General features: G+C 54.3%; 1 protein-coding gene across 1 annotated transcript; it reads left to right on the top strand.

The window, feature by feature from the left end:
- The first annotated feature begins 1177 nt into the window (after window positions 1-1177).
- On the top strand, window positions 1178-25357 carry TECTA (tectorin alpha). The gene is made up of 23 exons (XM_066564411.1): window positions 1178-1241; window positions 2997-3130; window positions 4664-4951; window positions 8221-8358; window positions 8955-9120; window positions 10871-11283; window positions 11941-12511; window positions 13390-13982; window positions 14363-14936; window positions 15596-16206; window positions 16508-17069; window positions 17862-18061; window positions 18841-19224; window positions 20112-20398; window positions 20496-20776; window positions 20900-21010; window positions 21365-21567; window positions 21878-22041; window positions 22160-22408; window positions 22851-23013; window positions 23699-23786; window positions 23905-24021; window positions 25257-25357. The coding sequence occupies exons 1-23, from the start codon at window positions 1178-1180 to the stop codon at window positions 25355-25357; spliced, it is 6462 nt and encodes a 2153-aa protein (XP_066420508.1).
- Window positions 25358-26453: the final 1096 nt, after the last annotated feature.

Here is a 26453-nt window from a genome sequence, read left to right as displayed (position 1 = left end):
GTGGAATGAACTTTTCCCCATGGAGAATGTGCTCGCAAAGATCTTTCCTTCCACCGTGTTCCAAACTCTGAGTGATGGGAGTGATGTGGGATAAATTATGGGATATTCCCCCCCTAATCCTGTACTCTGTGGCATTAGAAGAAGTTGGATCTGTAAATCCACATTTTCCATAAAAACAGATCCATGGGGAGAACACAAAGGGTTTTTAGGGAGATTTTGGATCTGTAAATCCACATTTTCCATAAAAACAGATCCATGGGGAGAACACAAAGGGGTTTTTAGGGAGATTTTGGATCTGTAAATCCACATTTTCCATAAAAACAGATCCATGGGGAGAACACAAAGGGTTTTTAGGGAGATTTTGGATCTGTAAATCCACATTTTCCATAAAAACAGATCCATGGGGAGAACACAAAGGGTTTTTAGGGAGATTGTTAAGGCTGGGAGGCTGCTGTTGACACCCAGGCTGTTCATCATGCACAGCTGGTGTGGGGAGCTCCTAAATCCCTTCCCACCTCTCCTGGTGAATCCCAGACCTTTCCTGGGAGCCCTCCCTGAGCCCTGCCCGTGCGGAATGAGCGCAATCCACAGGCAAAGAAATCAAAGCAGGTGTTTTAGCAATATTTTCTATTGGATTAATAACCAGTAACAAATTGCATTAGGCACAGAAGGAATTAGAGCTGGCACAGGATTCCGCTCTCATTTTGCATCTTCACTCTCTCAGTCTCTCATTGATTCCTGTACAAGGAGCTGCCCAGCTGTGTAAATGTTTGTGCTCCTTCCACGCTCATCCAGCGCCCTGAGTGATGGCTCTGGTGGCAGCCAGGGCAGAGGATTTGCTGAAGCTGAAGCCCCTGGACCATGAGAGCTCATCACAGCTCTGCTGTGGATCAGAGCTGCTCCCCTGGGATCATCCCTGCTCAGGAGAATAAGGAGCACACGGAGGCTGTGGCTGTTCACAGCTCCCAGACATGAAATGAGCTCTTCCAGGTGTTTCTGGGCTTCCTTTGGCAGTGATTTGCTGTTATCACCAGGTGTTTCAGGGTTTTCTGGCAGGTGAGGGACCTCACCTGAAACATCCACACGTCAGCAGCAGCCAGGCAGCTTCAGGAATCCCCTCAAAGATGAGTTTTCCTACCGATGTGATGCATGGCTGGGTTTGTCTCCTTCCTGCAGGATGAACAAGAGATCATTTCTGGGAGCCTGGGTGGCCCTTTTGGTGATAACAGCACAGCAGCGAGGTGAGTATCCTCCAGCAGGAAAATATTCCCCAGCTGGGCTGTGCCCAGAGACCCCAGAGGGCTTGGAAAATGACCCCAGAGGGTTTGGGAAACCATCCCAGGGGGTTTGGGAAACCATCCCAGAGGGTTTGGAAAATGACCCCAGAGGGTTTGAGAAACCATCCCAGAGGGTTTGGGAAACCATCCCAGAGGGTTTAGGGAAACACCCCCAGTTCCTTGGCTGGAGCAAAAACAAGAATCAGAGTGACCTGAGTGTTCCCCATGGGGAGGGAGGGACTGAGAGTCCCGAGGGCTGCTCGTGTTTATCATTTATGTGGCTGTGTGTGCACCTGGAGCATTGCAGAGGAAGCAGGAGTTTGGAAAATGTCTGTGCCAGGGCTGCTGAGCAGGCCTGGTAGAGTGGCACTGATAGAGCTAAAGAAGAATTGAGGAAGCTCTGCTGAGCCTTCTGTTTAAAAATGGAGTAAAATCCGTGTCCTGTGGCTGTGCCTTGGTTGTGATAACTCCTCAGGTGTGTAACAGCTGTGAAATTATTTATTTTACTGCCTGGCAAGAGGAATTTTGCTGTGGCCCTTTGGATATGTCTGTGGAAACAGGGCTGTGGCTTGGACACCCTCAATGCCACCTCCCCTGTGTCCAACAGGGCACTCAGGGCACACCAATGTCTTAGGAAATCAGGATGCCAGTGGGTTAGGCCAGATTTCCCCTTATCTCCCTTTTCCCAGGGAAATTTGCAGCCTGGGAAGGGTCCATCAGTGACTCCTTAACGCTCAGAGCATGGAGCACCCTCAGAGCTGGCACCAAGGAGAGCCCCCTGTGTGCCCATGGGATCACAGAGCAGCCTGGAGACCCCCAGGAGCTCAGGGCATGTCCTGAATCCAGGTGAACAGAGCCAGGATTGTTCCAAGCCCGGGGGCTCTGTCGTCCCAGATTGAATGATTGAATGTCATGAGGGCTTTCCTGCATCAAAGAGGGGAGAAGGGGGAGGCAAACCCAGAAAAATCTCATTTTGCTCTGTGAGGAGCTGACTGGAGGAGCAGGACATGAAATGACAGCAGAAGTCTGGCTGGGACAAGAAGGGAAATGTGTCCTGGGGCCTGAAGTGGCTGCTTGTACCTCAAGCTGATGGATTTTAGGCTGGTAAAAAAGCAGCAGGCTGAAATGTGTCAAAAACCATCCTCTGAAGCACTTTTGGGACAGACAGCTATGTCCTCTGGCAGTGCCTTTTAGCAGGAAAGCGAATTTTGCTGGGCAATGTGGGAGCAGCCGTGCCCCTCAGGCTGTGAGCCCGACAGGAGCCCCGGCAGGGCAGGAGGAAGGTGGGCACTGCCAGGAACGTGGCTCTGGGGGCTGCAGTCGGTGCTGTTTGCCCCCCTGAGCACCTCACGGGTGGAACAGCCTCCCCTGCCCACCCTGGAGCAGGGCATGGACCTGCTGTCCCCCTGTGAAGCCAAGATTGGGGGGTTTGACTTGGTCACAGTCCCAGGGCAGGAAAAACAGCAGCTGGGGTGCAGCCTGTGGTCACTTGGCTTTGCCCTGGGTAACCTGGATGAGGCTTTTCCTCCTGAGCCCGGCCTAAAGCCAGTCCCACAGCTCTGCCCTGGCTCCAAGCACCCTTTGGCTGCTGATGTTGGGGTTTGGTGCGGTTTTCTGCTTTGGCTGCTGATTTTTGGGTTTGGTGCTGTTTTCTGTGGCCTCTCTGAAATCAGGACTGCCCTGTCCCTGCTCTCAGGACTCTTCTCCTTCTCCTTCCAGCTCACACCATGGCAAGCCTGTACCCATACTGGCAGAACGACACCAAAACCCCCAAAGTGGACGATGGCAGCTCCCCTGAAATCAAGATCTCTGTGCCATTCATCTTTTTTGGAGCCCAATACAGAAGCATTTATGTAAGTGGAGAAAGCAGATCTTCCCTTCATCCTTTTCCTTGCCATTATTGGCTGCATTTTAAACATGCTCTGCCTGTCACCAGGAATTGGAAGATTTATTAGCAGCCACCTGACAAGTTCTTAGATTTCATGAACTGATAGGTTTTATGATTAAGAAAGTCAAAGGTATATTTAATGGGATAATGTTCATAGGAAAGGAATCTAAAAGGCAATAAATTTTCTTTGTGGGTGATTAAATGGCACAGCAAAGCGAAGGGCTTGACACAAGGGACATTATTCCTGCTCCATGACAAGAAACAAGAACATGCAGGCCCTGCAGGGGGGAAAGGGGGCAGCAGCTTTGTGGGGGCCCCAGACATGGACAGGCTGCTGCTGCTGCTCCCAGGTGATGGCACAGCAAAGCCTGACTAAGGGGACACCAGGGCTGGGCTGAGAGGGCTCACCTGAGCTCACCCAAACCTTAGACAGGGCCTAAGTCAGCCTGACTGTGCCACAGCCCGAGTTTTGTGCTCTCTGTGGGATCAGAGGAGAGGCAAAGACTCATCCCTTCTCCAGCTGGTGTCTGTGCACAGCAGCACTGGGAAAGCAGAATCCCGTTCCCTTCTCTGGTGGGGATTCCAGCACCCAGGGCAGCAGTGCCATTTGTTATCCATCCTTTGCAAAAATGTTGTTTTGGGGAGCATCTGCAGCAGATCCTGGGGAGGCTGAGGTGGCACCTCCCTGCTCCTGGGGAGCCCCAGGATCTGTCACAGATGACAAAGCCAAGGGCAGTTTTTTCCATGCAGCCACCTGCACCATCATCCACGTCCCTCAGTGCTGCAGGGCTGAGGAATCTCAAAAATTGAGGAATCTCAAAAATTGAGGAATCCCAAAAATTGAGGAATCCCAAAAATTGAGCAATCCCGGGAGCAGCGCCTCAGCAGATTTGGGTGCCATCTCCTGCAGAACCTTATATTGAAGAATTTTCAGGGTTTGGGGGCTTTCAGGGTTTTGGGGCCACCATGGGTAGGATGAAGCTGAGTCATGCTCGGGCTGCTCACCCTCTGTCCATGTATGGGGAGAGAGGGTTTGGGTTCACGCTTCCCACCAAACCAACCTCTCTGTGCTGCTTTATTCTGCCAAGCCACCTCTTGGGGAGCCCCAGGATCTGTCACAGATGACAAAGCCAAGGGCAGTTTTTTCCATGCAGCCACCTGCACCATCATCCACGTCCCTCAGTGTTGCAGGGCTGAGGAATCCCAAAAATTGAGGAATCCCAAAAATTGAGCAATCCCAGGAGCAGTGCCTCAGCAGATTTGGGTGCCATCTCCTGCAGAACCTTATGTTGAAGAATTTTCAGGGTTTTGAGGCTTCCTGCACCAACTCTTGCCCACCATGGGTAGGATGAAGCTGAGTCATGCTCGGGCTGCTCACCCTCTGTCCATGTATGGGGAGAGAGGGTTTGGGTTCACGCTTCCCACCAAACCAGCCTCTCTGTGCTGCTTTATTCTGCCAAACCACTCTTGCTCAGACACCATGGGGGTCTCCACGCAGGTCAACAACAATGGAGTGATCTCCTTCAACGCCCTGGTCAGCCAGTTCACGCCCGAGGCCTTCCCGCTGACCGACGGCCGCGCCTTCGTGGCGCCCTTCTGGGCCGACGTGCACAACGGCATCCGCGGGGAGATCTTCTACAGGGAGAGCACGGAGCCAGAGCTGCTCCTCAGGGCCTCCGGGGACATCCGCAGGCACTTCAGGGACATGGCCTCCTTCTCTGCCCGCTGGCTCTTCATTGTCACCTGGGAGGAGGTCACCTTCTACGGGGGGAGCAGCACGACGCCGGTGAGGAGGTTCTCATGAGTGTTTTTTATGTCTTGTCCTCTAAAGAGGAATTTTTTTTTTTATTTTATGTCTTGTCCCCTCCAAAGAGGTAAATTTTAGAAATTTTGGGGGTTGATGGAGGTGTTCCTCACTGTCTGTGTGTAAAATTGAGGAGGTGACCTTCTACAGGGGGGGAGCAGCACGACGCCGGTGAGGGATTCTTGTGGGTGGATTTTATGTCTTGTCCTGTAAAGAGGGGAGGTTTTTTTATTTTATGTCTTGTCCCCTCCAAAGAGGTGAAATTTGGGGGTTCATTCACCTCCAAAGAGGGGAATTTTGGGGGTTGATGGACATGTTCTTCATTATCTGTGTGTAAAATTGAGGAGGTGACCTTCTACAGGGAAGCAGCATGATGCTGGTGAGGGGCTTCTCGTGGGTGGATTTTATGTCTTGTCCTGTAAAGAGGGGAATTTTTTTTTATTTTATGTCTTGTTCCCTCTGAAGAGGGGAATTTTGGGGGTTAAATTTTGGAGCTGTTCTTCATCATCTGTGTGTAAAATTAAGGAGGTGACATTCTACAGGGGAAGCAGCACAACACCGGTGAGGGGCTTCTCGTGTGTGTATTTTATGTCTTGTCCTGTAAAGAGGGGAGGTTTTTATTTTATGTCTTGTCTCCTCCATAGAGGGGAATTTTGGGGGTTCATTCACCTCCAAAGAGAGAGATTTTGGGGGTTGATGGAAGTGTTCTTCATCATCTGTGTGTAAAATTGAGTGAGACACTTTGTGTTCCTGCTCCCCAGTTCCCTTCTGGGCAGAAGGGATTTTTCATTCTCTCCCCTGAGCCCCGCTCCCTGCTTTAAGATCCCCAGGGAAAGCAGCTCCTCCTCAGTGTTTGCAGGATCTAAGCAAGGCCCTGACACCAATTAGGACTTTTTGGCTTGATCACAATGCATTTCTTGCATACAAATTCGGCTGTTTCTGACGGCAGCTCCCTGCCTGCATGGGAGATTGATCACGCTGATCAGAGTCACGCTAATGACTTGGCCATGTCACATGGCCACAAATGTGTGAGCTGTAGCTCACAGGAGGGGGATGGCAGTGGGATGTTTGTCAGGGCATGGACAGCTTTTAAATATCTGGTAAGTTTGTGAGCTGTGACTGCAGCTGATGTCGGGAGCCTCGTGCTGGACTGCTGGTAGGGGTGAAGATAGAATCAGAGTGGTTTGGGTGGGAAAAGATCGCCTCACTCCACCCCCTGCCATGGCCAGGGACACTTTCCTCTAGACCAGGCCTGCCCCAAGCCTCATTCTTGAACAGCAAATGAGGGATCCCAGCTCTTGTCTGCCTTGTTCAGGATTAGCCTGTGTGCTGTGAGTGCCAAAACCCAGCTTCTCCTGTCTCGAGGAGTTGGCACTGATAAACAGTTCAGCTCTTTTCCATTTGTTAGAGAAGCTTGAGATTTCATGCATATTTTTTTGCCAGTCCCGGCAGCACTTGCAGAAAAACCCCACACACATATATTTTTATATATATATATATATATATTTTCAGACAGCAAGCAATATAGAGATTCGTGTATTGCCTGAAGAATTACATTTGCAACACAATGCAATTTATTTTGCTTTAGAGCAGCCTTCCTGCTCAGCAGCAGCCAGGGCTCGGGGTTGGCACGGGGAGTAGCACCATGCAACTCAAGCAGGAATTTCATCGCAATGCAGAAAATTTGGGAATGTGGCCTCAGGGACGCTGCAGTTGCTGCCTGGAGATGTCACCTGAGCAAATGGGTTCATTTTCTGAGGGCTGGGCAGAGAGAGGGCTCCATGGCCTCCAAAGGGGGGAATTTTGGGGGTTGATGGAAGTGTTGCTCATGAGGAGAGCCAGGTGTGAGATTCTCCTCCTGCCACCCTCCCAGAGGCTCCTGAGCATGGAAAAGCTTCTGTGGCACTCTCCAAGTGGCACTGCCTTTGTGTGTGACATGTTTGTGATCTCCCAGCATGGCAAAAGGCTTGGCAAAGGTGAGCAAGAGGAAACCAGGAGTAGGAGAAAGAATCTCAGGGAAAGGATGAGGAGTGGAAGTGGCTCTGCTGTGCTCCCTGCCCTGGTGTGAACTGTGCCATTTGCAGCTGCTCAGAGGCAGCTCTGCCCACACCTCTCCCTCTCTCTGTCTCTCCTGACAGCTCCCGGAGCTGCTTCGCCTCCGTGTGCCTGAGCTCTCCTGGCAGGGGCCTCGTTTCCCTGGCAGTGACATTCCCTGCGGCGTGCAGGCGCCCTGGGCTCCCCTCTGAGGCATCCTCAGGGCAGTGGGTTTGCTCCAAGGGGATGGGACGTGGTGCCAAGTGACCCCCAGCCCTCCCCTTCCTCCAGCAGCCACCAACCAACTGCCCACAGTGCTCAGGACTGCTGAGACAATGCAGGAGAAGCCCTGATGCTTCCCAGTGGGAGATGTTTGGGTCCGTGGGCTTTCCCAATCACCTGGGAATTGTTTCTGTGGCTGCAGTTTCCTCCCCAGGGTGCAGTGCCCAGGTAGCCAGGCCTGAAGGGTTGCTCTGCATTAATTAAAAGAGAGGCAGCCCACATTTGCTAAAATCCTGCTTGCTCAGAGGCAGGAGGAGCTGCTCTCAGGGCATGGTCCCAGGACAGGAAAATGCAGGGAGCTGAGAGAAGGGACTGACTGAGCTCCCTGCTGCTGGGTCTGCAGGGATGGAGGGGATGTCTCAAGGGAAGGAGCTGCCTCTGCCTTTCTGCACAGCCCTGAAAGGGAAGATGGGCTCTTCCCACCTGGGTCCTGGCTGGAACGTGGCTGGAGTCGGTGGGGCTGGAAATGCAGAGTCATTTCAAGTGAAAGCAAGAACACAAGCAGAGGATTTAGCAGGTGGGGAGGGGATTTGGCAGGCAGCAAAGTGCAGGATATACATGGCTGGCTTGGATGTAATCCACCCTCAGCAGCGTTGTAGGATGTGAATGTGGAAGGGAACCGGGAGAGATAATGCAGGAATGAAGCTAAGACAGGGTAATGGGAGATAACAGATCACAGCCACCAAATCCTGTCAGCTTATTCTCATGCTGCCATCTATTGGTGTTCCCCTGGATCTGAGGTGGTGCTCACATGCTCCCGGGTGGAGGAAGGAGCAGAATGGCAGCTGCTGGAGCGGTGGCAGCAATTTTGGGTATTTTAGGTCTCATTCCACTTCTGCTCTTCACTGTGAGGCTCACCCGGGCCAGACTTCACTGTGGCAGGAGGGCAGGAGGAAAGCTGTACCCCCTGTGAGGGTGGCCGTGGTTTCCCACAGGTGAACACGTTCCAGGCTGTCCTGATCACAGACGGGGTGTCCTCCTTTGCCCTGTTTAACTACCACGAGATCAGCTGGACCACGGGCACAGCCAGCGGAGGGGACCCCCTCACTGGTCTCGGCGGGGTGATGGCTCAGGTGAGGCTCCTGCTCCCATATCCCCATCCCTGATGAGCTCTTGGGTGGCTGCCTGTGGCTTTTCCAAAGCATCCATGCTTCCTCAGGCCACTGAGTCCCTCAGCATCCCCAGCACTGGCCTTGCACTCAGCTGCTGGGATGAGCACTCCACAATTTGGTGGTGGCAGCAGTGCCACAGCCAGTCCCTCTGCCTGAGGAAGGGGACATTGCTGCATAAGGAATGTGGGAAGCCAGCATCCCCACATTGCTTCCTCACTTCATCTCTCCCTGCATTGCTCCCCCACTTTATTTTGGCCACTCAGTTCACACACCCTTAGATCTGTGTGTACATACATATGGATCTCTACAAATATAAATCTGTGAATACACTTCCCTTCTGCTTGTACTGCCTGTTTAGCTTTTCATTCACATCCAGACTACCTGAAAACAGAAATTTAGACAACCTGAAACCAGAAATCTCCAGATAGAGCTGTTAAAACTAAAGATGTACTCAGGGGGGAGTAGATGTACTCAGGGGGAACAGAGAAGTGAGGAAATGCAGCATTGCTTTCCCATTGCCAGGATGGGTGATGGAATTTGCTCTCTCTCTGCTTTAGGCTGGCTTCAATGGTGGAAATCTCACCAACTTTTTCAGCATGCCAGGCTCCAGAACCCCAGACATTGTCAATATTGAGGAAACAACCAACGTAAATGTCCCTGGGCGCTGGGCTTTCAAAATAGATGGCAGAGAAATAGACCCGGCCAACGGCTGCAGCCTGAGAGGTAAGGGAGAAATGGCATTGCTTGCTCCCAAATTTTGGGGTGCAGTGTAGCAAAAGGTGATGCTGTTGGGGTGCTGCATGACCTGTGCTTTTGCCAGGGTGTCCCCATGAGCTGCAGCAGGGACAGAAGCACAAGAGAGGGTTCAGTCCTTGCACATCTCCGAGTTCCTGCGATAATTGGTGGCAACAGGAAAGACCCAGGGGACAGCAATTTCCTCCTGCCCATAAATTAGGGAAGCTGATCTTGTGCCATTTCCCTTGTTTGTGCATGAGGAGCAGCAGGTTTTGCAGGCAGAACAAATGTCATGTGTCTGCAGCAGTTACAGAGCGTGTGCCTGTCACTGACAGCGCAGGGCCATAAAGGGATTAATCGATGCACACTCTGGCTGCACAGGGGCTCTGCTGCTGAAAGATTATTGCATTTCCATTTGACAAATAAAGCTGTCAGGAGCATCCACTGTGCTCCAGGAGTCTTTCCAGCAAGTGAGGATTGTCATTTGCTGACAGACACTGGAGACATGTGGCTTCTTTATGTCCTAGTTTAGGACTACTCGAGGTCCATGAGATCCCAAGGCTCTTGCAGCTCCAGCAGAGTTTTGGGTCCAGCTGCTCCAGCATTTCCCAGCTGCTGACCCCTGGAAGAAAGGCTGGACTTTGCAGAGAAGCTGGAAACCAGTCTCAGCTCTGCGGATGACAAGAGGAGTGCGAGTAGATCCCACCACTGGATTTAAATTTCACGGTGAACGGGTGATTGCCCTCCACGAGAGGAGATGCAGCACGAGGTGTTGGATCCGAGTGACACCCCCTTCCCAAATTCCCCACACCAGGGATGGTTGGAGCGTGGGCCTTGCCAAGAGGAGACATTTGTTGCAGGGAAGCAGAAAACAGCTTTTTTTTTTTTTTTTTTTTTTTGGTAGGAGGCAGGGAAGAGAACAAAAAGTTTAGGAGAGGTAAACTCAGGCAGCGCACGGCAGAAGCCACGCGCTGGAGGAGTGTGAAAAATGGCCAGATGGAGGGGAGAGAAACCCTCACGGGGACTTGCCATCCTCGTTCTCCAGCCTTCTTCCTGCCTCTCCTGTCTCTCACCAGCCAAACCCGCTCCCTCTCTGGTGCTGCCTGGGGCTGTGAGATCACTCAGCACCCTGCTGGGGCTCGTGTATGGGGTGGAGTTGCTTATCAACAGCTCTTTGGTGTAGTAACTACTACGAGATCTTCCTGAATGGGAGTAAATTGCTCCTGGGGCTGCTGATGACAGAGTGACTTTTTGGCCAGCACAAGGGAACTGTGGAAGTGAGAGCAAAGCTGGAGGATGGTGCAAGTGCAGCAAAAGTGCTGGAAACTGCCTGCAAATGGGGCTTTTCCTTTGGGAAAACAGCACAAATCCCTCTTGTGCCCTGCAATACTGAAGAAACAGAGTGGTGGGTGTCCAAAATGCGTGGAGTAACCTTCAAGTTTTCCAGCCTGCGTGTTGCATCACTGACCCCTGGATTTGTGACAGCACTCGCAGCATTCTGGGGACTCGTGGCGTGGGCAGGACTCAAAGAGGATGCACCACACATTAGAAATGAAACTTGGGATTTGCTGAGCAGCTCTTGCTGGGAGTTGCACAAAGAAAGCAGCTGAGAAGCCCAGCAGCAGGACACGGTGGTGGTGTCTCCACCACAGGCCCAGCAGGCCCCGAGGGTGGCTCAGAGCGTGTTTCTGATTCAAGAGGTGATGTAGCGTGGGTTTTCCCCTTTCTGTCTTTCTAGGACAGTTTCTCCGCCAAGGGGAGATCTTTTGGGACAACTCCAACTGCACCACCAAGTGCCGCTGCCTGGACTTCAACAATGAGATCCTCTGCCAGGACATGGCCTGTGGCCCCTTCGAGGCGTGTGAGACGAAGAGCAAATTCTTCCAGTGCGTGCCGGTGGAGAGCAGCACCTGCGTGGTGTTCGGAGATCCACATTACCACACCTTCGACGGCTTCCTCTTTCACTTCCAGGGTTCCTGCTCCTACCTCCTCGCCAGGCAGTGCTGGCCAGGCTCCCAGCTGCCCTACTTCAACGTGGAGGCCAAGAATGAGAACCGAGGCGGCTCCTCCGTCTCCTGGCTGAGGGATATTTATGTGGAAGTCTACTCGCACAAGATTGTTCTCCCCAGGGGCGGCTTTGGGAAGGCAAAGGTAAGAGCTCTGCTGGAAGGGGAGAACTTGCCAGGGCAGCTCCTCTGAGGTGGCAGCAGCCTGGAGAGTGTGGGATGGCACTTCTGGGCCTCGTGTGTCCTGGGGAATGGGCAGGGTGACACGAAGGGCCTGTAGCTTACCAATGGCTGTCCCTCTGTGCATGTCCCTATTCCAAGACTGTCGCAGACATCTTTTATGAAAAATCCTTTCCTTAGGATTTTTCCTCTTGAGAAGCTGAGAGGCCTCAAAAACAAAATGTAAACAATGGTTATCTGCTGCTGTGGAATGCAACAGGTGCATCTGGGATTGGCCCATGTTGGTTGTTTCTAATTAATGGCCAATCAAAGTGAGCTGGCTCAGACTCTCTGTCTGAGCCACAAGCCTTTGTTATCATTCTTTCTTTTTCTATTCTTAGCCAGCCTTCTGAGGAAATCCTTTCTTCTATTCTTTTAGTATAGTTTTAATATAATCTATATCATAAAATAATAAATCAAGCCTTCTGAAACATAGAGTCAAATCCTCATCTCTTCCCTCATCCTAAGACCCCTGTGAACACGGTCACACAGGACCCCACAGCAGGGCTGTCCTGTCTGTGTCCCAGCACGAGGGCTCTGCTGCTCCACGCGCTGGCTCAGCCGCTGGGTGTTGTCCCCGCAGGTGGACGATCTGGTGGTGTCCCTGCCCATCTCCTTGGAACTGGGTGCGATCAAAGTCTACCAAAGTGGGCTGTCCACTGCCCTGGAGACTGACTTTGGCCTGCTGGTGACCTACGATGGGCAGCACTACGCCTCTGTGTCCGTGCCGGGCTCCTACATCAATGCCACGTGCGGGCTGTGCGGCAATTACAACAAAGACCCCGAGGACGACGTGCTGCGCTCAGATGGGAGGGTGGCCACGTCTGTGCCAGAGCTGGGGGAGAGCTGGCAGGTGCCACACCCCGAGCGCAGGTGCTCCACGGGCTGTCTGGAGAACTGCAGCCTCTGCGACCCCGCCACCGAGGCGCTCTATTTCACCCCCGAGTACTGCGGCTTCATCAACAAGAGCGGAGGGCCCCTCTGGGAGTGTGGCTCTGTGCTGGATCCCACTGCCTTCATCCACAGCTGTGTCTACGACCTCTGCAGCGCCAAGGACAATGGCACCGGGCTGTGCCAGGCCATCCAGGCGTATGCCACCGTGTGCCAGGCCCTGGGCATCTCGGTGGGAGAGTGGAGGAGCCAGACGGGATGCGGTGAGTGTTTGCCAGGGGTTTGCCTGTGTGCCCAGGAATGGTGACAGGAGGGGGAGGAAATCCAAGGGAGGGGATTGCCTGGAGTGGAGGGAGTTGAGAGAGAACTGATTGGTCAGTTCCTCCTCTCCCTGGCATCACACCCTTGCTCCAGCAAAAGTGTGGCACAAGTCAGGCGTGAGGTGAGAGCTCCACATTGCTCTGGAGGTCATCTGCTGCCATGAGGGGGGTTGGAGGCTGGACTGGAATGGGGAATGGTTGGTCTGTCCACCATCCTTGTCACCTTAAATAGCTGTGGGCAACTCAGTGGCTCTGGGGCTATTTTGGAGAAGCTCAGTACTGGCCAGGGAGACCTGGGTGGGAAATTGTGACCGTGTTCACCGGGGTCTGAGGATGAGGGAAGAGACAAGGATCTGACTCCATGTTTAGAAGGCTTGATTTATTATTTTATGATATGTATTACATTAAAACCATACTAAAAGAATAGAAGAAAGGATTTCCTCAGAAGGCTAGCTAAGAATAGAATAAGAAGGAATGATAACAAAGGCTTGTAGCTCAGCTCTCTGTCTGAGCCAGCCGGGCTGTGATTGGCCATTAATTAGAAACAACCAACATGGGCCAATCCCAGATGCACCTGTTGCATTCCACAACAGCAGATAACCATTGTTTGCATTTTATTCTGAGGCCTCTCAGCTTCTCAGGAGGAAAAATCCTAAGGAAAGGATTTTTCATAAAAGATGTCTGCGACAGGAAATGGGGGTGGCAATCCTGCCCCTGAGGGGTTCACAGGTCACTCTGTGCCGTCTCAGTGAGAGGGTGCCCGCTGGCCCTGGACTCTGCTGTAACACGTCCTTCTGTTTGTCACCCCTCTGTGCCCACAGCGGCGGCCGTGCAGTGCCCAGAGCTCAGCCAGTACTCGGTGTGTGCCAGCAGCTGCCCTGCCACCTGCTCAGACCTCACAGCCCCCCTGGCCTGCACCTCCCCCTGCACCGAGAGCTGCGAGTGCCCCGAGGGCCACGTGCTCAGCGCCGACCGCTGCGTCCCCGTCCAGGGCTGCGGCTGCGACATCAACGGCCGCTACTACGCCGTCGGGGAATCCTTCTGGGCATCCCCAGACTGCACTGTGCACTGCCACTGCCAGGCTGGAGGGGAGGCCAGCTGCTTCAACACCACCTGCCCCGAGGGAGAGATCTGCACCATCGAGAACGGCTACCGGGGGTGCTACCCGAAGAGGGAGACTGTGTGTTTGGTGGGGCAGGACCAGGTGCTGCAGACCTTTGATGGCATCACCTTCCCCTACCCACTGGAGCAGTCCTACACGCTGCTCAAGACCTGCCCAGAGAGGCCAGACTTCATCGAGGTGGACATCAACCAGAAGAAGGTTGGCCCTGCTCCCAATGGGCCACGCGTCGTGCGGGTCCAGGCTGCTGGCCAAGAGGTGAAGATTGGAGGCACCAGGCTGTCAGACATTAAGGTAAAGGTGCTGCCCAGGGACAGGGTGGGAGGTGGTGTGATCCAGTGGAGATTATGGGTCTGCGGCTGTGGACCCCACAGGGACACTTGAACCATCATGTGGAGGCCCTTTTGGTGCCTGTGAAGTTGTTGCCACAGCCCTGCTCCTTCTGTTTGCTGAGGAGCCTTTCCTGCCTCCTCCTTCTCCTGCAACTTGCTTTTGCCCTGGAAGAAAAATTGCTTTTTGTGGGCAAAAACCAAAGATACATCTGTCTGCCCTCACTCAGAGGACGCTCTGGGCCTTGGAGGGAGGGTCTGGGTCAGGGAGTGTTTAATGTGCACAGTGTGGTTGGGCAAGGCCACACCACCCTCGCTGAAGCCTCTCCACCTTGTTCCTTGCAGGTGAATGGATATGACGTGGACCTGCCCTATTTCCACCACTCTGGGCGCCTGGAAATCTACCGGACTGACAACAGCACCGTGATGGAGTCTGAGGGGCTCCTGGCCATCAGCTACTACGACTCTGGGCTCCTGGAGATCCACCTGTCCACCTCCTACTTCAACTGCACCGGGGGCCTCTGCGGCCTCTTCAATGACAACGCCACCGACGAGTTCTCCCTGCCCAAGGGCAAGTTCACGGAAAACCTGGAGCTCTTCCTGGAGAGCTGGACCACCTTTGATGAGATCTGCAATGGCGAGTGCGGGGACCTGCTCATGGCTTGCAACAACGACTCGGAGCTGCTCAAGTCCTACAGGAGCCGCTCCAGCTGTGGCATCATCAATGACCCCACCAACAGCTCCTTCCTGGAGTGTCACAGCGTGGTCAACGTCTCAGCCTACTACAGGACGTGCCTCTTCCGCCTGTGCCAGAGTGGGGGGAACGTGTCGGAGCTGTGTGACTCGGTGGCACGCTACGCCAGCGCCTGCAAGAACGCCGACGTGGACATCGGCCAGTGGAGGAGCCACAGCTTCTGCCGTGAGTCCACCAAAGATCTTCATCACCCAGGGTGGGCAGAAGGGAGTTTGGAACCCACCAAACTCAGGCAGAGTCGTTTTGGTGGGGATTTGTGGGTGTGCAGAGGCGGAGCAGCTTTTTGTGTGGGATGCTGGAATCACAGGCAGTGGTTTCTGGTGCCAGCAGAGAGAGATTTCCCAGGGAAGTGGTTTCAGGGTGGCATTTCAGGAGGCAGCAGAAGTTTTATGGGGCACTGTAGGAGCATTCTGGAGCCACAGATGGTGTCTGGTGGTGCCGTACGCCACCACCAGAGGATAATTTGAATAACACTGGATTTTAGCTGTCGCTGTAAACTTGCCTCATAACTCATAAGCAAATGTGAAAAATCCCAAGTGTGGCAGTAGGTGGTGGGAAGGCTGTGCCTGTCTCTGCCTCAGAGGTGTTTGTTTGGGAAATAGCAGGAGGAGGTGATGTTTGGCACATAACAGGACAGGGTTGAGATGTGACGGGGATGATGGCTGAGGGGAGAAAGGGTTGCAAAGGGAATGGGATGAGCCAGTGGCCACAGGTGCTGGGACTGTTTCCCCTTTTCCCCAAATCCATCACCACCCACTTTTTGCCTGTTCCTCACCCCGTGCTGGCGGAGCTGGGGGCTCAGGCTGTGTTTGCCAACCCTGCAGCTCTCTCCTGCCCGGAGAACAGCCACTTTGAGGAGTGCATGAGCTGCGTGGAGACCTGCGAGAGCCTGGCCTCGGGCCCCGTGTGCAGGGACACCTGCTCGGAGGGCTGCCAGTGCGACGAGGGCTTCGCCCTGCGCGGCACCCGCTGCATCCCCCGCCGCGAGTGCGGCTGCAACTTCGAGGGCCGCCAGCTGGCCACCAACCAGACCTTCTGGATGGACATCTCCTGCCACTTCCTGTGCTACTGCAACGGCTCGGACAACAGCGTGTACTGCGAGAACGTGTCCTGCAAGGACGACGAGTATTGCCTGGAGGAGAACGGCCTCTACTACTGCCACGTCCGCACCGACGCCTCCTGCATCATCTCGGGCTATGGGCACTACCTGACCTTTGATGGCTACTCCTTCGACTTCCAGAGCAGCTGTGAGCTGGTGCTGGTCACCAGCATCTCCCGGCCCAGGGTGGAGCGCTCAGACACGTTCCCAGCGTTCACTGTCACGGCCAAGAACGAGGATCGGGACACCTCTCTGGCCCTGTGGGTGAAGCAGGTGGAAGTGGAGGTCTTCAATTACAGGATTGTCATCCACCGTGCCTACAAATACACTGTGCTGGTGAGTGCAGGGCCGTGAGGGCTGTCATTATTTCTGCAGGTGTGACTCCCAAATCGCGGAGCAAAACCCTAGACATGAGGCCTTAGGATTTATAAGGTTTTCTGGGGGTCAGATCATGCCTTGGGCTCATCCTAGGGTGCTGCCAGGCACAACTTTTGGAGAGGATTTGTGTTTTGGCTGTGGAGGTGAGGTCAGCAGGGACTTTTCTCTGGGAATGCCGAGCCACTCTCATTTGTGTCCTTCTGTGGGAGCTCCCACCATCACTTCCCCTCACAGTGTTTGCCTTGTTCCCTCCCTGCAGATCAATGATGAGCGTCTCTACCTGCCCCTGAAGCTGGGCCAGGGCAAAGTGAACATCTTCGCCTTTGGTTTCCACATCGTGGTGGAGACAGACTTCGGGCTGAAGGTGGTGTACGACTGGAAGACCTTCCTGTCTGTCACCATCCCACGGGGCTTCCAGAACCTCACCTATGGCCTCTGTGGCCGCTACAATGGCAACCCTGAGGACGACCTGGTGGCTGCAGGGGGGACACCGGCCTCCAGCATCAGTGACTTTGTGCAGAGCTGGGCCAAGCGGGACGCGTTCTGCCGCGTGGGCTGTGGCGACCGCTGCCCGGCCTGCGGCAAGGTGGAAGGATTCTGGAAGCCCCAGCAGCTCTGCAGCCTCATCCCCAGCCAAAGTGGTGTCTTTGCCAAGTGCCACAGCAAGATCAACCCCGGCTTCTTCTACAAGAACTGCCTCTTTGACACCTGCGTGGATGGGGGGGCCATGCAGACAGCCTGCAGCTGGCTGCAGAACTATGCCAGCACGTGCCAGACTCAGGGCATTGCCATCACTGGCTGGAGGAACTTCACCTCGTGCTGTAAGTGCCACTATCCAAAAGAAGGACCTCCGGGTCCTTCTTTTCCTGGGGTGCCAGGGAGGGGGAGGCCAATGACCTGGCAGCCAATTCCTCCCATGCTTGCTGGGTGAAGTGGGTGAAGTCTGGGACACTGTATTCTCCTGGAGTTGTCACAAACTGCATGTGGTACAGCAGGAGCAGGGATGGAAAAGAGGAAGTCTCAAGGTCAGAAGGCACAGGGATGGAAAAGGGTAAGCCTCAGGCTCAGAAGGGACATGGATGGAAAATGGAAAGCCCCAAGCTCAGAAGGGACAGGGATGGAAAATGGAAAGCCCCAAGCTCAGAAGGGACAGGGATGGAAAGGGGGAGCCTCAAGCTCAGAAGGGACAGGGATGGAAAATGGAAAGCCCCAGGCTCAGAAGCCATCCCCCCACTGCTAACCAGGAATTCTATCAGTCAGCCTCAGTGCCAGCAGTGTGTGTTTGCTCTAATGAAGCTGCAGCCCCTTGTCAATAGGATGATGATGTGCTGTTCAATCAGGCTCCTGAGGATGGGCACCGCACGCATCCCTGGCAGCCAATCTGTCTGGCAAATCAAATGGGAAGTAATTGTCCTTGCTAACGAGACTGAAAATTAAATTTGTGTCGTTTTTCCCTTCTAACAAGCAAGCTCATGGCTCAGAGGCCCTGCTCTCACAGGGTGGTGAGGCCACAGACTGGCACCATGCATGACAGGTCTGAATCAGTCCCTGGTGAGGAGCCAGGCTGGTGGTGTCCATGGAGCTAATCTGTGCCTGTTTTGTCCCCTGCTCAGCTGTCAGCTGTCCCCCCAACAGCCACTACGAGAGCTGTGTGTCGCTGTGCCAGCCCCGATGCGCTGCCATCCGCCTGAAGAGCGACTGCAGCCACTACTGCGTGGAGGGCTGCCAGTGTGACCCTGGCTACGTCCTCAATGGCAAGAGCTGCATCCTGCCCCACAACTGTGGCTGCTACTCTGATGGCAAATATTACGAGGTACACAGCTCTTGGGGACTGCTCCCTCCCTCTGGATGATATTTGTGGGCAGAGTTTGAGGGGGGATGACAGTCAGGCTGGGTTGGTAGCAGGGCTAGAGAGGAGAGGGATGTCCTTCCATGGTGTGCTGCATAGGGAATCTTTCTATGCAGAAAACCATCATGCAGCAGTTGTTGGGTGAAGGTGGCCTGGGTTTCAAGCACAGGAAGGGGCTGGTGGAGGTGGGATGAAGAGAAGGTGGTGACTGGGAAGACTTTTTGATGAGTGCCAAAGTCCAGCATTGTATGACCCCATTGTGCTAGGTATTCACACATCGTAGATTCAGTGTTTCACACCAAATTTGCTTTTTCGTAGCTACTGGATGTCACTGAGGAGTTTGAAGCAGCAGAGTCCTGTGCTGATAGCACTGGTCCTGTCATAGTGGCTTGTATTTTGTGCCAGTGAAACTGTTCTGTGCAAGGTGCCTGTGCTCCATGAGGAGCCAGTACTGGGGTACTGTCACATGGGCTTCCTTGCAGATGGGTTGGTGGCTGGCAGAATGCAAGAAAGAGGCCACGGGGGTATTAAGCACTGTGGCTTTGTGTGTGCACAAGAGGTGAGGGAGGTTTTGGTGGCAGCGCAAACCTGAGTGTGGGTAGCAGAGATGTTGCAAGGCAGGTGCAAGCTGCCAGTGTGTTCTCTGCCCTCGTTTCCTGCTTGTCGTGTGACAGAGCGGTGCAAACCCTGTCCCAGACACCTTCTGGGCTGACAGGGCAGCCGCTGACGGGTCCCTCTTTCAGCCCAAGCAGCTCTTCTGGAGCGGGGACTGCACCCGGCGGTGCCGCTGCTTCCGGCGCAACCTGATCCAGTGCGACCCGCGGCACTGCAAGTCTGACGAGGAGTGCGGGCTGCGCAACGGCGTCCGCGGCTGCTTCAGCACCCGCAGCTCCTTCTGCCTGGCGGCCGGCGGCGGCGTCTTCCGCACCTTCGACGGCGCCTTCCTGCGCTTCCCCGCCAACTGCGCCTTCGTCCTCTCCACCATCTGCCAGAAGCTGCCCGATTTCTCCTTCCAGCTCATCATCAACTTCGACAAGTGGTCCTCGCCCAACCTCACCATCATCTCCCCTGTGTACTTCTACATCAACGAGGAGCAGATCCTCATCAGCGACAGGAACACTGTCAAGGTGAGGTCTCATCAGGGACGTGCAGCCCCTCCAGAGTGGGGCTGGGAGGGGAGAGTGGGTGGCAGTCCAGGCTGCACAATGGTCTCCACAAGGACTCCAGACTACTGTCAATGTTTCCACAGATGGGGTAGTAGGAAGCAGCTGTGGAATCTTTTATGAGTGGCTCATGCCTATAGGAGTGTCGGGGGGTAGGACAGTGGGGACAGATGGAGACGAGAGATCTCTGAAGCCAGGTCATGAAACTTGGGCCCTTTATTGCAAAGGGCCTGGGTGCAGGGCACTGCTGGGAGCTGCCAGCCACAGCTCAGAGCTGAGAGAAGAGAGGGGTAGAGAGGATGAGAGGGAAAGAGCATAAGAGGGTAAGAGAGTAAAAGGGCAAGAGAGCAAAAGTGTAAGAGCATGTAGAAGGGTGAGAGAGCGAGGTTCCCGTTACCATACAATAAATCTTCTTCTGTGTTGAATATTCTAATTCTCACTAACTAATCTAGTACAAGATACAAATCCTATAGCATTTACATACAACCTATAAGAATCATTACATTAGCATACTGTGTTACATTTTAAACCCTAAAAACTCCTCTTTGGGCCCCTTCTGCCAAGCTGGCAGGGTCTGCTCTGCCCCTTGGGGCTGCCTGCAAGCAGAGGGTTTTGTTTCATCAAAAGGGGATCACCTTCAGCAGCCACACCATTGTTTTCCAGTTGTTCGGTAACTGAGGTATCTCAAAGCTTGCTTTCATTTCAATCTCGCTTATAGTTTCTATATTCTCAAAATCTTTTGCCAGACAATCATATTGATAAGGCTTTCCTGTTTCATCTTCCCCAACACATGCCCACATCCATAGGCAGGGATATGGGAGGGATGTCAGCTTCGTGTCCTCTCACACTAGGTGAACGGAAGCCTTGTGAGCATCCCCTTTGTCACGGGGCTGTCCACCAAGATCTTCAGCCAGGAGGGCTTCCTGGTCATCGACTCCAGCCCCGACATCCAGATCCGCTACAACGGCTTCAATGTCATCAAAATCACCATTGGGGAGCGGCTGCAGAACAAGGTGTGCGGCCTCTGCGGCAACTTCAACGGCGACCGCACCGATGACTACGCCACGCTGCGGGGCAAGCCGGCCGTCAGCAGCGTGGTGCTGGCACAGAGCTGGAAAACCAATGGCATGCAGAAGAGGTGAGTGCACAGCCAGCCCTTCCCCAGCAGGTGGGAGCGGGAATGGGAACAGGGCTGGCCATGAAAGGAGCCCCCACCACGTGTCCGGTGCCCACAGCTGCAACGAGCTGCAGTACTCGCAGTACGCCGCCTCCTGCGACAACGTCCAGATCCAGGAGCTGCAGAGTGACAGCTACTGCCTGAAGCTGACTGACATGAAAGGCTTCTTCCAGCCCTGCTACGGCCTCCTGGATCCTCTGCCTTTTTATGAGTCCTGCTTTCTGGATGGCTGTTACAACCACAAGAAGGTCCAGCTGTGCGGCTCACTGGCTGCCTACGGAGAGGCCTGCAGGACCTTTGGCATCCTGGGCACTGACTGGATTGAGAAGGAGAATTGCTGTAAGAGAACTGGGGCTGCTCAGGTCGAGGGGAGCCATGTCCCACTGGGGAGTGGGGCTAGAGGTGGCTGCCCCACGGTCTGAGGGTAAAGGTTGTGTTTGTGCTGTGTCTTGTGCTGTTTAGCAGGAGTGGTGGAAGATCCCTGCGTGGGCGCCGACTGCCCCAACCGCACCTGCGAGCTGGACAACGGCGGGGAGCTGTGCGGCTGCATCGAGCCCCCGCCCTATGGGAACAGTGAGTCCTCTGCTCCTGGCCCTATGGGAACAGTGAGTCCTCTGCTCCTGGCTGTGGGGTCAGTGCCGAGCTCCACCTTGGGCCATTATGCCACAGGGGCTTTGGGAAGGGACGTGCTGTGGGCTGTGACCTCTGCCAAGATGGGTTTTCCTGACCATGGAGGAGAGGAGAGAGCAGGGAACAGCTTTTGTAGGGTGCAGATTATGGACATCTCTGGTTTTGGAGCACTTTGAGCAGCAGGGGTGTAGGCTGGGCAGAACACACCACAGGAGAGGATCCCATCCCATTTCTGGTGGTGGAAAGAAGTGCCAAGGGGTCATTTGTGGTGATCTGAAGTTGTGTCATCTTCTCCAGCCACCCATGACATCATTGATGCGGAGGTGACCTGCAAGGCTGCCCAAATGGAGGTGTCCATTTCGAAGTGCAAGCTGTTCCAGCTGGGCTTTGAGCGCGAGGGCGTGCGGGTCAACGACCGCCACTGCCCTGGCATCGAAGGGGAGGACTTCATCTCCTTCCAGATCAACAACACCAAAGGCAACTGTGGCAACCTGGTGCAGGTGAGCTGGGACATGGGGCACACAGGGCTGGGAGCGTGGGACAGTCCACTGCAGTCAGCTCAGCCCCAGGGTTGGGGCAGGTCAGTGCACCTGATGCTTGGGAGGTGCTTTAATGGGCTGGGGGTCAAGGAGAACACAGGAAAGTTTGTAGAGTAGGGATGCAACTCCAAGCCCCACCATTCCATACCCTTTCTGGCCAGAGGTGATGGGGCAGCAGGTCCCTTGTCACCCAGCTCATTTAGAGGTGCTCATTAGGCACAGGGAAGCAAGGACGCCTGGCATTAAGCAGTGCCCTGTGCTCCCTCTGCAGTCCAACAGCACTCACATAGTGTACAAGAACACGGTGTGGATCGAGAGCGCCAACAACACGGGCAACATCATCACCCGGGACAGGACCATCAACGTGGAGTTCTCCTGTGCCTATGAGCTGGACATCAAGATCTCCCTGGACTCAGTTGTGCGGCCAATGCTCAGGTAGGAGCGGGGCCCATTACACAGACGGGTGAGGCAGTGCTGGTTCTGAAGCCAGGCAACAATTTGGGGGTTCAAAACCTTTCCACCAACTGAGCCAGTGTTTCTTTGTCATTGTTAGCGTGATTAACCTGACGGTGCCGACGCAGGAAGGGAGCTTCACAACCAAGATGGCCCTGTACAAGAACTCGTCCTACAAGCACCCGTACCGGCAGGGTGAGGTGGTGCTCACCACCCGGGACGTGCTCTACGTGGGGGTCTTTGTGGTGGGGGCCGACTCCAACCACTTGATCCTGATGCTGAACAAGTGCTACGCCACCCCCTCGCGGGACAGCAACGACAAACTGCGCTACTTCATCATCGAGGGAGGGTGAGCTACCACGAGCCCCAGTGGTTTTCATGGTGTCTGGAAGGGTGGTGGCATCAGCTGGCACAAGGACCTTTAGGACAATGGGATGGTTGATCAAAATCTGGAAAGGGTGAGGAGCAGTGTTGTTAGAGCAGGAATTAATTTGCTCGGTGTGGACACAGCCAGAAGCCCTGTGTGTGACAGAGTACCAGGTGCAGAGAGAAGCTCTTTCCTTGGGTCCATGACACTGTGGACAACACCTAACTACAGGAGACAGGGGGATAGGGATCATGCACAGGCATTTTGGGAAGGTAGAAATGGCAGAGAGAGGTGACAGAGGCAGGGAATGACGCCCTTGTCCAGACAAGCCATGGCAGGGTCTAAGCATCCCACTGTGGGATCTGGGGTGAGGGTACGGGGAGGGTCACAGGAGGGTGGTGCTGAGCATCAGTGCTTTGCACAGGTGCCAGAACATGAAGGACAACACCATTGGCATCGAGGAGAACGGGGTGTCCCTGACGTGTCGCTTCCACGTCACCGTCTTCAAGTTCATCGGGGACTACGACGAGGTTCACCTGCACTGTGCCGTGTCCCTCTGTGATTCTGAGAAATACTCCTGCAAAATCGTGAGTGGGGCCAGTGCAGAGGGAGGGGATGCTTGATCCGAAGGGCTCTTCAAGCGTGCAGTGAGCCCTGATGATGTGGCATTGGAGAAGTGACCAGAGATGTAGCCCTAGGGGTGAGATGGAAGGGTTGTGTGTCCCTCTAGGCACGGGGAGGAGATGCTCTGTCACAGGCAGGTCACCCTGGGACCTTGTGACAGAGTTCACAGGGTCTGAGGATGAGGGAAGAGACGAGGATCTGACTCCATGTTTCAGAAGGCTTGATTTATTATTTTATTATATATATTATATTAAAACTGTACTAAAAGAATAGAAGAAAGGATTTCATCAGAAGGCTAGCTTAGAATAGAAAAAGAATAGAATGACAGCAAAGGCTTGTGGCTCGGACAGGGAGTCCGAGCCAGCTGGACTGTGATTGGCCATTAATTAGAAACAACCACATGAGGCCAATCCCAGATGCACCTGTTGCATTCCACAGCAGCAGATAACCATTGTTTGCATTTTGTTCCTGAGGCCTCTCAGCTTCTCAGGAGGAAAAATCCTAAGGAAAGAATTTTCCATAAAAAATGTGACAGGACCTGGGCTCTCTGGTTGCAGGGTCCCTCTGGGAGCTGGGACAGGTGGAGGGGCACAGAGGGGGCCTGGGCAGAGGCTGAGGGTGACAGAGGTGGTGTTTATCCCCAAACAGAACTGCCCTCAGCACACGAGGATGGCCAGTGCCTTTGGCGAGGAGTCCAAGGAGCAGATCCTCTCAGTGGGACCCATCAGGAGGAAGAGTAAGTGTGGGACCCCAGGGAAGGCTGGAGGGGTTTGTCTGCCATCCCAGCCTCGAGGAGCCAAGGATCAGGGATTGAGAGCATGGCTCAGGTATCCCCCTTTGCCGTTTGTGTCCAGGATCAGACTGGTGCGAGGACAACGGAGGCTGTGAGCAGATCTGCACGAGCCGGGCGGACGGGCCCTTGTGCAGCTGCGTGACAGGGACACTGCAAGGGGACGGCAAAAGCTGCAGGGGCAAGTACCAGGGTCAGGGTGGGCACAGCAGGGGACTGCCAGCCCCAAACTGGGAGCTGTGGGGTGAGCAGTGTGGGAAAGGGGCTGGGACATGTGGTGTGTCACAGACAGAAGGGGTGTGGAGAGCAGGGAGCCAGCTGTGCCCTGTCCCTGTCACTGAGGCCTGTGAGGGCACTGCTGGCACTGTGCATCCCATGGGATCTTCATCCTCTGGCTAAGGGAAAAAAAGCCTCAAAAAATGCTCATTTTCTTTAAAGTTAACCAAAACAACTGATCCCCGATCCCTGCTGGCATGGTGGCAACAGGGCACAAGCCATGTTTAACATCTCAGCCTCTGGCTAAGGGAAAAAAAACCTCAAAAAATATTCATTTTCCTTAAAGCTAAACAAAATAACCAATCCCTGATCCCTGCTGGCATGGTGGCAACAGGGCACAAGCCATGTTTAACATCTCAGCCTCTGGCTAAGAAAAGCTGACGCTGGCATGGGGCTGTGTACAAATCACAAACGGGATGGGGCTGCTGTGGAACGTGCCTTGAGCTGTTTTATTTTCCAGCATCAGTCTCATTACGTGATTAGGACAATGGGAAGATGCCATCAGCTCACATCTTAGGCAGCAGACCAAGAATTTAATGTTAAAACTCACTTTATAAGTTTTTTGACCTATCAGACCAAGCAAAAGCATATTTTTCAATCCAATCACTATAAGCACACGTACCTTTGGTTAAAACAATGCTTGTTTATTTTGAATACAATACCTGCTTGTAAGCCTTAAAGCACAATGCACAGAGCTCCATTATTAAGCCACAACTTTCCTAATATCTTGCTAGATAAACTTTTCTGTAGCTTAGAGAGTTATTCTAGACAAGCGTTAATACACAGATCATTGTTCTATTTGTCTTTGCTTTTCTACAGTTTAAATAATTTTTCTGCTGACCAATCTCATGGCTGCTGCTTAGCTCTAATCACAGTTCTACTGCCTCTGGAGCCTGCCTTTTGCAGCTTTCCCAAAACCCTCTAATTTTGTGAATTCCCCCAAGAAACAACCTCAGAAGAGCTGGCAGGCAGCTGCAAGGGAGGTGATGGTGCCTGCATGGCACAGGGCAGGGTAGAGTAAATGCAGTGGGTCCGGGAGCCCAGCAAGGAGGTCGGGCATTGGGGTGGGCACGATCTGAGGGGCATCTGGCAGGGAGGCACCCAGAGCCCCAGCTGACGTGGATCTTGCTGTGTTGGCAGCCTCCAGCTCTTCAGGGGAGCACCGTGCCCGAGTGACCCTGCTGCTGGCGGCCCAGCTGTGGCTGTGGCTGCGCTCAGCTCCGCGGCCCCTGACCTCGTAGGCGCGGCCCCGCCGCCCAGCCAAAAACTGTTCTCGCGTCAGCCGGAGTCTTTGTAGGGTAGGAGACAGCCCCCCCTGCCATGGCCACGCCGCTGCCCACCCGGCCATGCTGCGAGGAGGCCGAGGGATGTCACCTGAGAGAGAGGTGGGACGCGGAGCCGGCGGTGACGCGCGGCCGGCACGGCGGCAGCGACGGCTGGAGCAGGATGTTGGTGTTTGCCAGCAGCCACGTGGGACTGGGGTTTGGGGGTTTTTTTTGCAGCTTTCCATCATTGATGTGGACTCAAGGAGGGGTTTTGCAGCTTTTCCCCAGGCTCTCCTTTGTGGGGTGATGAGGTGGTCCACACCACTGTTAGTGTGGGACAGGGTGGAGCATGTGCTGTCCCCTCACGTCTCCACTGTCCTTGGGAGCTGCCACCAGGTTCTTATGAGCTCACAGACTCAAGCAGAGGTAGGTGTTGGGGCACAGGTCATGGCCAGAGCAGTGCATTGCCATCTCTGGATGGTGTGACACCTTGGGACCGTGTCACCCTCTGACTCTCCAGAGCAGAGGTGGTGCTGAGGTTTGGTTCAGAGAGCCAAGCTCATCCATGGGGGTCTGGAAATCTTGGCATTGTGCTGTGGTGGTGACAAGCTGGTGCCAATAACTGGAAAGAGGTGCTTTCTGGTGGGCAGGAACAAGAGTCAGAGGAGGGAGGGAGGGATGAAATTCTCTGCCGTGTTTGTGTGGTGTGCAAGGGTTGAGGGTCAGAGCAGGGTTGGGGTCTGTGGGCCCAGGGCAGCATTGGGGTGCTGGTGAAAGAGTGGGGAGCAGCCTTGGGGTGCTGGTGGGTGTGGGGGGGGCTGTGTTGGTGTCTTGTCTTGTGTTTGTACTCTGTGAAACGGCTGTGTGGGAATAAAAAGTGTTGTAATCCTTCGTAAGCACCGGCTCCTGTGTGGTGGGGGTGAGGAGCAGCAGGGCCTGGCAGGACACCAGGGCTGCCCAGAGCCCCTGGGAGGGATGGACAGGGAGTTTTGGGGTGCCAGGCAGGGGCACAGCAGAGCTGAGGACACAGGTTGTGGCTGGAGTGTGGTCTGGCAGGTTTGCCATGGAGTGG

The sequence above is a fragment of the Molothrus aeneus genome, chromosome 22 (genome assembly GCF_037042795.1).
Source record: "Molothrus aeneus isolate 106 chromosome 22, BPBGC_Maene_1.0, whole genome shotgun sequence".
Lineage (NCBI taxonomy): Eukaryota > Metazoa > Chordata > Aves > Passeriformes > Icteridae > Molothrus > Molothrus aeneus.
This window is presented reverse-complemented; position numbering and strand designations above follow the sequence as displayed.